The sequence below is a fragment of the Salmo trutta genome, chromosome 4 (genome assembly GCF_901001165.1).
Source record: "Salmo trutta chromosome 4, fSalTru1.1, whole genome shotgun sequence".
Taxonomy (NCBI): domain Eukaryota; kingdom Metazoa; phylum Chordata; class Actinopteri; order Salmoniformes; family Salmonidae; genus Salmo; species Salmo trutta.
This window is the reverse complement of record NC_042960.1, coordinates 30992443-31001674: the sequence shown is the minus strand read 5'-3', so window position 1 is coordinate 31001674 and position 9232 is coordinate 30992443. Positions and strand designations below refer to the sequence as shown.

At 47.1% G+C, this 9232-nt stretch overlaps 1 protein-coding gene across 1 annotated transcript; it reads left to right on the top strand.

Moving 5' to 3' along the window:
• Nucleotides 1-394: 394 nt before the first annotated feature.
• On the top strand, nt 395-3399 carry LOC115192221 (uncharacterized protein K02A2.6-like; the record flags this gene model as incomplete). The annotated part of the gene is made up of 1 exon (XM_029750471.1): nt 395-3399. A coding segment is annotated over exon 1 (2892 nt), but the record flags the coding sequence as incomplete, so codon positions are not given.
• Nucleotides 3400-9232: the final 5833 nt, after the last annotated feature.

The following is a 9232-nucleotide window of genomic DNA, read 5'->3' as shown; positions in this document are numbered from 1 at the left end:
AACTTTGTTGCTGAATTACGGGAACTCTCTGAACATTGTGAGTTTGGGGCTATGTTAGAGGACATGCTCCGTGACAGATTAGTCTGTGGCATTAATGAGGACAGCATACAGCGCCGGTTGCTTGGGGAAGCCACACTGACTTTCAAGAGGGCATTGGAACTATCTCAAGGGATGGAGATGGCCGCTAGTAATGTGAAAAATATTCAAAAGGCCAACAGTGAAAGTTGTGCAGTGCATCAGGTGACAAAAGAGGCGGCAGGAAAAAGGGGAAAAGCAGTGGAATGTTTCAGATGTGGAGGGACACATTATGGTAACAACTGTAAGTTCATGGAGACTGTCTGTCACAATTGCAACAAAAAGGGACATTTAGCAAAAAAATGCAGGGGTCCTAGGAGCAAGCCAGAGGGTGGGCGGACTGGGCTGGGCAAGTTCACAGCACCAAAGCCTCAGTCAGCAGCGCACCACCTAGAGAGCACAGAGGAGGAGGACGAGCATTGTTCCTACAACATGTTTAATGTGAGGGAGCCGCGCGCAGAGCCTATTTATGCTACAGTGGAGGTAGATGGAAAGCAGATGAGGATGGAGATTGACACGGGGGCCTCTGCCTCTGTCATAAGTGAGGAGACCTACAAACAAAAATGGGGCTCAAGACAGGTTTCTGCCCTCACACCGGCAGGGATCAGACTGCGTACGTACACCGGGGAGACCATACCATTGCTTGGGGCTCTAGAAGTGAACATTGCATACAACAGCCAGGAAGCGAGAGCACGGCTCCTGGTGGTGAAAGGGAATGGGCCTAGTTTACTAGGGCGTGACTGGCTAAACAAAATACAACTGAGCTGGGGTGAGATAAAACACACCCGAGTGACTGAGGATGTCATTCAAAAATACCCAGAGATTTTCAAAGAGGAACTGGGCACACTGCAGGGCACTACAGTTAAGCTGTTCGTGGATCCTCAGGCCGAGCCTCGCTTTTTCAAGCCCAGGACAGTGCCTTACGCCATGAAAAAGAAAGTGGAAGATGAGTTGGAGCGGCTGCAGGAAGCAAACGTCATTACTCCCGTTCAGTTCTCCCGCTGGGCAGCTCCTATCGTTCCCGTTCTGAAAAGTGACGGCACGGTGCGTATATGTGGGGACTACAAACTCACCATCAACAGGGCCTCTAAGCTAGACGCTTACCCGCTGCCACGGGTGGAGGACTTGTTCGCGACACTGGCAGGAGGCAAGACGTTCTCAAAGCTTGACATGAGTCACGCCTACCAACAGCTCCTCCTGGACGAGGACTCAAAAGAGTATGTCACAGTCAACACGCACAAAGGCTTGTTCAGGTACAACCGCTTGGTTTTCGGAGTGGCGTCCAGCCCAGCCATTTTCCAGAGGACAATGGACAATCTGCTGCAGGGGATCCCTCATGTAGCAGTGTACCTGGATGACATCCTGGTTACAGGGGAGACGGAGGAGGAGCACCTCCACCATCTGGACCAGGTGTTAAAGAGATTCTCTGAGGCAGGGCTGCGCCTGAAGCGTAGCAAGTGCACATTCCAAGCACAGAGTGTGACATACCTAGGTCACAAGATCACAGCGCAGGGTCTGTGTCCTGTGGAGGACAAAGTCAGGGCAATCAAGGATGCTCCAAACCCCAAGAATGGGTCAGAGCTCAGGTCGTTCCTGGGCATGGTGAACTACTATGGGAAGTTCCTCCCTGAGCTGTCAACAGTGTTGGCTCCACTTTATCGGTTGCTCCACAAAGACTGTAAATGGAAGTGGGGGCCAGCACAAGAGAAAGCTTTCAAGGAAGTGAAAGCACTACTACAATCAGCACAACTTCTGGTTCATTTTGACCAAGACAAAGAGATCATCCTGTCATGTGACGCCTCACCCTATGGCGTCGGGGCAGTACTCTCTCATCAGATGGAGGACGGGTCAGAGAGACCCATTGGATTTGCATCACGTACGCTGACGAGTGCTGAGAAGGGTTATTCACAGTTAGACAAGGAAGGTCTGGCCATAGTCTTTGCTGTGAAACGCTTCCATCAGTACCTCTACGGTAGTCATTTCACCATATGCACTGACCACAAACCACTGATGAGCCTTTTTAGTGAATCAAGATGCATTCCGCCCATGGCTTCAGCAAGGTTACAGCGTTGGGCCCTGACACTGTCGGCTTACCAGTATACGATAGTGTATAGAGCGGGGAAGGACAATGCAAATGCAGACGCGCTCAGCCGTCTCCCGCTACCAGAGATGCCTGCCACAACTGTGGTGCCTCCCGAGACAATTTTCCTAATGGAGAGATTGTCAAACTCACCTGTGAATGCCAATCAGATCAAACAGTGGACAGACCGGGATCCTATCCTGTCCCAAGTGAAAAGATTCCTGATGCAGGGTTGGCCTCCTGTCATAGAGGATGATGGACTAGGACCTTACGCAAAGCGCAAAACGGAGCTGAGTGTGCAGGATGGCTGCATACTCTGGGGGTCCAGAGTGGTTGTTCCACCCCCTGGCCGTGCACAAGTCATGGATGAGGTCCATGAGGCTCACCCGGGTGCCTCCCGGATGAAAAGTTTAGCCAGATCTTACATCTGGTGGCCTAACATGGATCAGGAGGTAGAAGACAAAGTTAAATCATGTTCTGAGTGCCAGATCAACCAGAAGATGGCGCCGCCCGCGCCACTACATCTGTGGGAGTGGCCTGACCACCCATGGTCTAGGCTGCATATAGATTTTGCAGGCCCTTTCATGGGTCACATGTTCCTTGTCATGGTGGACGCACACTCCAAGTGGCTGGAGGCGCACATCATGAGCAACATCACAGCGACCACAACCATCGAAAAGCTTCGGCAGGTGTTTTCAACCCATGGTCTGCCGGACTCTCTGGTGTCCGACAACGCAACAACGTTTACCTGTGATTTGTTCCAAGAATTCATGCGGAGAAACGGGATCCGCCATGTCCGCAGCGCCCCGTTTCACCCGGCCTCAAACGGCTTAGCGGAGCGGGCTGTGCAGACACTGAAAGAGGGGCTCAAAAGGATGACTGGGGGAACCATCACTACTAAGCTCTCTCGGTTCTTGTTCCAGTACCGCATCACGCCACAAACAACAACAGGACAGGCTCCAGCGGTGATGTTAATGGGCAGAAGGCCAAAAGCTCACCTGGATCTACTGCGTCCGAACATCAGAGCACGAGTGGAACGGAAGCAGGAGAAACAAAAAGAGAGACATGACCACCACGCAAGGGAGAGACAGTTAAAACCCAATGACACTGTCTACATCCGCAACTTCACAAGCAGCCAACGCTGGTTGCCAGGTATCATTCTGAGTCAGAGTGGTCCCGTCTCCTTTGTGGTCAAACTGACTGATGGTCGAGTCATGCGCAGACACCAGGACCATCTCCGCCTGCGCTATGACAAAGACAAGACCATGTTTTCAGACGGAACAGCTGTGGGTGGTAGTATACAAGTTGAAATCCCACAGGAAACAGCATCTGAGGAACAGGGGCATTCAGTGGTTCCAGCAGAGGGTGATGGACATTCTCTCACAAACACCCAACCCGCTCCTGTGCCCTCAGACCCAGCTCCACTGGGACATGCCTTACCTGTGTCTCGTAGCACACCAGGAGTACTGCGCAGATCACAGCGTAGTCACAAGCCTCCTGAAAAACTAACTCTGTAGTTGAGACTGAGAGACTCGTGGTGTTAGTGTTTGTTTGGAGCAGCAGACCTAGTTGAAAAGAAATAAGGACTGTCATTTTATTGTTGTTGTTTTGGTTACATTTACCGTAACACCAGCAGAAGTTCTACAGTGTGGTGTAGTAAAGAGAAGAAAACACTAATGTGGTTTACTTGTTAACCTTATGTTTTCCTTACAGGGGGGGGATTTAAATTGAGGGGGGAGAAGTGTTATAGTGTGGACACTATATAAATAATTACATGGTTATTATTGGCATTAACCTTGACCTTTCCCCTTTGATGATGTCATCACCAAGAGTGAGTTCTGTGCAATGTGATTCTACCACCGGCTGAGTGGGCTATATAGTTCTGTTATAGTTGTACCGTTTGTACCTGGCAATACACCTTTAGGTTTGGGTTGAAAGTAAAGGAAAGTAATATCGAAATGCGTGTGGGCATTCCTTGTCAAGTTACTACAGTAGCTTTGACCACTTCATAATTCAAACTGTCTTCCAGAGGTAGCGCTGACAAAACCTCTTGGGCTTTACCAGTTAATTTACACTGAAGTAATAAGCACCATACCTCTTCAGGCCATTTCAATGCTACGGCTATTCGCTCAAACACACAAAAATAGGAGTCGACCTCTGACTCTCTAAACAAAGGTACTAAGGCAATCTGCCTACTAATGTCAAACGTGTTTACAGCTGGTGAAGATGCCTCACTAACAGGCACAGCAGGAACGAAGGCTAGCCTCGATGTCTCTGCCTCCAGTTCCATCTGGCGCATTTTGAAATCCATCTGCCGCTGTTCTCTTTCTGCCTCAATTTTACACATCTCCAACTGGAGATTCTCTCACCTAATTTGGGCTCTCTCTTCCGCCTCCAGTTGGAACTGTATCGAATGGACATCCCTCCTGGCATCACCGGTTGACAGTGGGGAGAGGGGATCAAAACGGGGCAATGTGGCTGGAGCTTTAGCCGACGGGCTTACCGGAGCCACAACATCCCTTACAGGGGTAGTAAGCTCAGGCAGCGTTAACACAAGCACCTGCTCTTCCAACAAAATATTTAACACTAGTTTCTTAACCTCCGCCTTAACTAAACTGTGCGAAATAGACAATGAATAATGGTCTGCCAAGGTCATTAAATCAATTTTACGACATTTGTCAAACACCTCCCACGAAGGGTTATCCAAAAAGGATTTCACATCAAAAGTAGCCATCTTAAACTACTACACCAAAACACAAGAGCCAACCAATAGCAAACACTAATGCTATGACGCGCAACGCTGAACTAACCACTATAACAATCTGCATGAGCGGCATGGGTGTCAGTAACGACAAATCCTGGAGGGGAGGGGAGGGGAGGGGAGGGAGGGAGGGAGAGAGGGAGAGAGGGAGATGGGTAGAAAACAACTGAATGGGGTTTTTAAACCAAGGGGCTGTGATTGGTTGAGGGAAAAGGAACAGGTGTCTTCTGATTGGGGAGTGATGATTGTCACCTGTGAGGAGGAGAAGGAGGGAAAAGAAATACACATACAGGATATACACTCAGGATACCTGTATCCGTACACTGACGATGACCCTCCAGCATGACAATGCCACCAGCCATACTGCTCGTTCTGTGTGTGATTTTCTGCAAGACAGGAATGTCAGTGTTCTGCCATGGCCAGCGAAGAGCCCGGATCTCAATCCCATTGAGCACGTTTGGGACTTGTTGGATCGGAGGGTGAGGGCTAGGGCCATTCCCCCCAGAAATATCCGGGAACTTGCAGGTGTTTTGGTGGCAGAGTGGAGTAACATTTCACAGCATGAACTGGCAAATCTGGTGCAGTCCATGAGGAGGAGATGCAATGCAGTACTTAATGCAGCTGGTGGCCACACCAGATGCTGACTGTTACTTTTGATTTTGACCCACCCTTTGTTCAGGGACACATTATTCCATTTCTGTTAGTCACATGTCTGTGGAACTTGTTCAGTTTGTCTCAGATGTTGAATCTTGTTATGTTCATACAAATAAACACAGTTGACAGTGAGAGGACGTTTCTTTTTTTGCTGAGTTTATGTTTTGAATTGGAATCTAGTTAGTCTATTCTCTATTATATTTTATAGGCTTACCTGCTGCTGTAATGTCTGACTGTTTCTCTCTCCTTGAGCAAAGGCCCAGTCCTTATGCCCAATACTAGTGGCGTCACTGCAAATCGATACCGGGCTGTGTCGCAGCCGGCCGTGACCGGGAGACCCATGAGGCGGCGCACAATTGGCCCAGCGTCATCCGGGTTAGGGGAGGGTTTGGCCGGCCAGGATGTCCTTGTCACATCGCGCTCTAGCAACACCTGTGGTGGGCCGGGCGCATGCACGCTGACACTGTCGCATGGTGTACAATGTTTCCTCCGACACATTGGTGCGGCTGGCTTCCGGGTTAAGCGAGCAGTGTGTCAAGAAACTGTGAGGCTTGGCGGGTCGTGTTTCTGAGGACGCATAGCTCTCGACCTTCGCCTCACCTGAGTCAGTACAAGAGTTACAGCGATCGGACAAGACTAGCTACCAACTGGATATCAGAAATTGGGGAGAACAAGAGGTAGAAAGTACTAAAATAATAATTAAAAAAACAAACATCTTTGAGTAAGGTCTCAAATACACAATTAGATTTCATGTGGCATAAACATGAATTCTCAGTCAGCAACAGGAAACAGAACATACAGTTGAAGTTGGAAGTTTACATACACTTAGGTTGGAGTCATTAAAACTCATTTTTCAACCACTCCACACATTTCTTGTTAACAAACAATAGTTTTGGCAAGTCGGTTAGGACATCTACTTTGTGCATGACACAAGTAATTTTTCCAACAATTGTTTACAGACAGATTATTTCACTTATAAATCACTGTATCACAATTCCAGTGGGTCAGAAGTTTACATACACTAAGTTGACTGTGCCTTTAAACAGCTTAGAAAATTGCAGAAAATGATGTCATGGCTTTAGAAGCTTCTGATAGGCTAATTGACATAATTTGAGTCAATTTGAGGTGTACCTGTGGATGTATTTCAAGGCCTACCTTCAAACTCAGTGCCTCTTTGCTTGACATCATGGGAAAATCAAAAGAAATCAGCCAAGAACTCAGAAAATAAATTGAAGATCTCCACAAGTCTGGTTCATCATTGGGAGCAAATTACAAAAGCATGAAGGTACCACGTTCATCTGTACAAACAATAGTACGCAAGTATAAACACCATAGGACCACGCAGCCGTCATACCGCTCAGGAAGGAGACGCGTTCTGTCTCCTAGAGACGAACATACTTTGGTGTGAAAAGTGCAAATCAATCCCAGAACAACAGCAAAGGACCTTGCGAAGATGCTGGAGGAAACGGGTACAAAAGTATCTATATCCATAGTAAAACGAGTCCTATATCGACATAACCTGAAAGGCTGCTCAGCAAGGAAGAAGCCACTCCTCCAAAACTGCCATAAAAAAGCCAGACTACGGTTTGCAACTGCACATCGAGACAAAGGTTGTACTTTTTGGAGAAATGTCCTCTGGTCTGATGAAACAAAAATAGAACTGTTTGGCCATAATGACCATTGTTATGTTTGGAGGAAAATGTGGGAGGCTTGCAAGCTGAAGAACATCATCCCAACCGTGAAGCACGGGGGTGGCAGCATCATGTTGTGGGGGTGCTTTGCTGCAGGAGGGACTGGTGCACTTCACAAAATAGATGGCATCATGAGGTAGGAAAATGATGTGGATATATTGAAGCAACATGTCAAGACATCAGTCAGGAAGTTAAAGCTTTGTCGCAAATGGGTCTTCCAAATGGACAATGACCCCAAGCATACTTGCAAAATTACTTAAGGACAACAAAGTCAAGGTATTGGAGTGGCCATCACAAAGCCCTGACCTCAATCCTATAGAAAATTTGTGGGCAGAACTGAAAAAGCGTGTGCGAGAAAGCAGGCCTACAAACCTGACTCAGTTACACCAGCTCTGTCAGGAGGAATGGCCCAAAATTCACCTAAGTATTGTGGGAAGCTTGTGGAAGGCTACCCAAAACATTTGACCCAAGTTAAACAATTTAAAGGCAATGCTACCAAATACTAATTGAGTGTATGTAAACTTCTGACCCACTGGGAAAGTGATGAAATAAATAAAAGCTGAAATAAATCATTCTCTCTACTATTATTCTGACATTTCACATTCTTAAAATAAAGTGGTGATCCTAACTGACGTAAGACAGGGCATTTTTACGAGGATTAAATGTCAGGAATTGTGAAACTGAGTTTAAATGTATTTGGCTAAGGTGTATGTAAACTTCCGACTTCAACTGTAGCTTCTCAATTCTTGTGTGTCTTTTCAGGTATCCTAATCGAGAAAATATCTTCCCACACTGGGAGCAGTGGTAGGGCTTCTCTCCTGCGTGTATTCGCTCATGCCTTTTCAGGTCCCCTGACTGGGTAAACATCAAAAGAGCAGTGGTAGGGCTTCTCTCCTGTGTGTGTCCTCTTAGGCTACCTAAACACCTAAAACTCTTTCCACATTTGGAGCAATGGTAAGGCTTTTCTCCTGTGTGTGTTCTCTTATGCACTTTTAGGTTCCACAACTCAGTAAAACTCTTTCCACACTGGGAGCAGTGGTGTCGTCTAGCTGGTTTGGACGTCTCTGGGTCTGGTTCATCGGAGGGACTCTCCCTGTTATCATCGTGAGTGTCTGGTCTCTCTTGAGAGTGTGTTCTCTCATGCCTTTTTAGGTTGCCTAACTGGGTCAAACTCTTTCCACACAAGGAGCAATGGTAAGGCTTCTCTCCTGTGTGTATTTTCCTATGCTCCTTCAGACTCCCTAACCACTCAAAACGCCTTCCACACTGGGAGCAGTGGTAAGGCTTCTCACTTGTGTGTGTCCTTTCATGCATTTTCAGGTCCCCTGGCCGGGTAAAACTCTTTCCGCACATGGAGCAGTGGTAAGGCTTCTCTCCTGTGTGTATTTTCTTGTGTTCCTTCAGACTCCTTAACTGGGCAAAAGTTTTTCTACACTGAGAGCAGTGGTAAGGCCTTTCTCCTGTGTGTGTTCTCTCAAACCCTTTCAGCTTCCATGACCACTTAACTCTTTCCACATTGGGAGCAGTGGTGTGGTCTTGCTGGTTTGGATGTCTCTGGCTGTGGTTCCTCTGAAGGACTCTTCCCGCTGTCAGGGCAGAGTCTGGTCCCTCTCCTGCCACAGACAAATCGAGAATTTAGTTCAGAAAGGAAACACCACACATTTGTTTAACCATTTATTAGAAAAGATGAACAATACATTAGGTCTTGACTAGGGATGTGCACGGTATTCGAATATTCTAATATCCGAACAGATGTTAGTATTTGAATACTTGTGAGTATTCATTTTTGCAACAACAAAAAAAGTGACATATTTTAACACTGAAAAGTTTTCTAAATTAAATTAAGATATCCATCTGACATTGTTACATAAAAGGACATACTATGACATGTAATATAACATCCTTTTCATTGTAGCCGTAGCCTTCACGTGTAGCTTGTTGTTTATCTTGGCCAATCAAAGTGGCTCAATG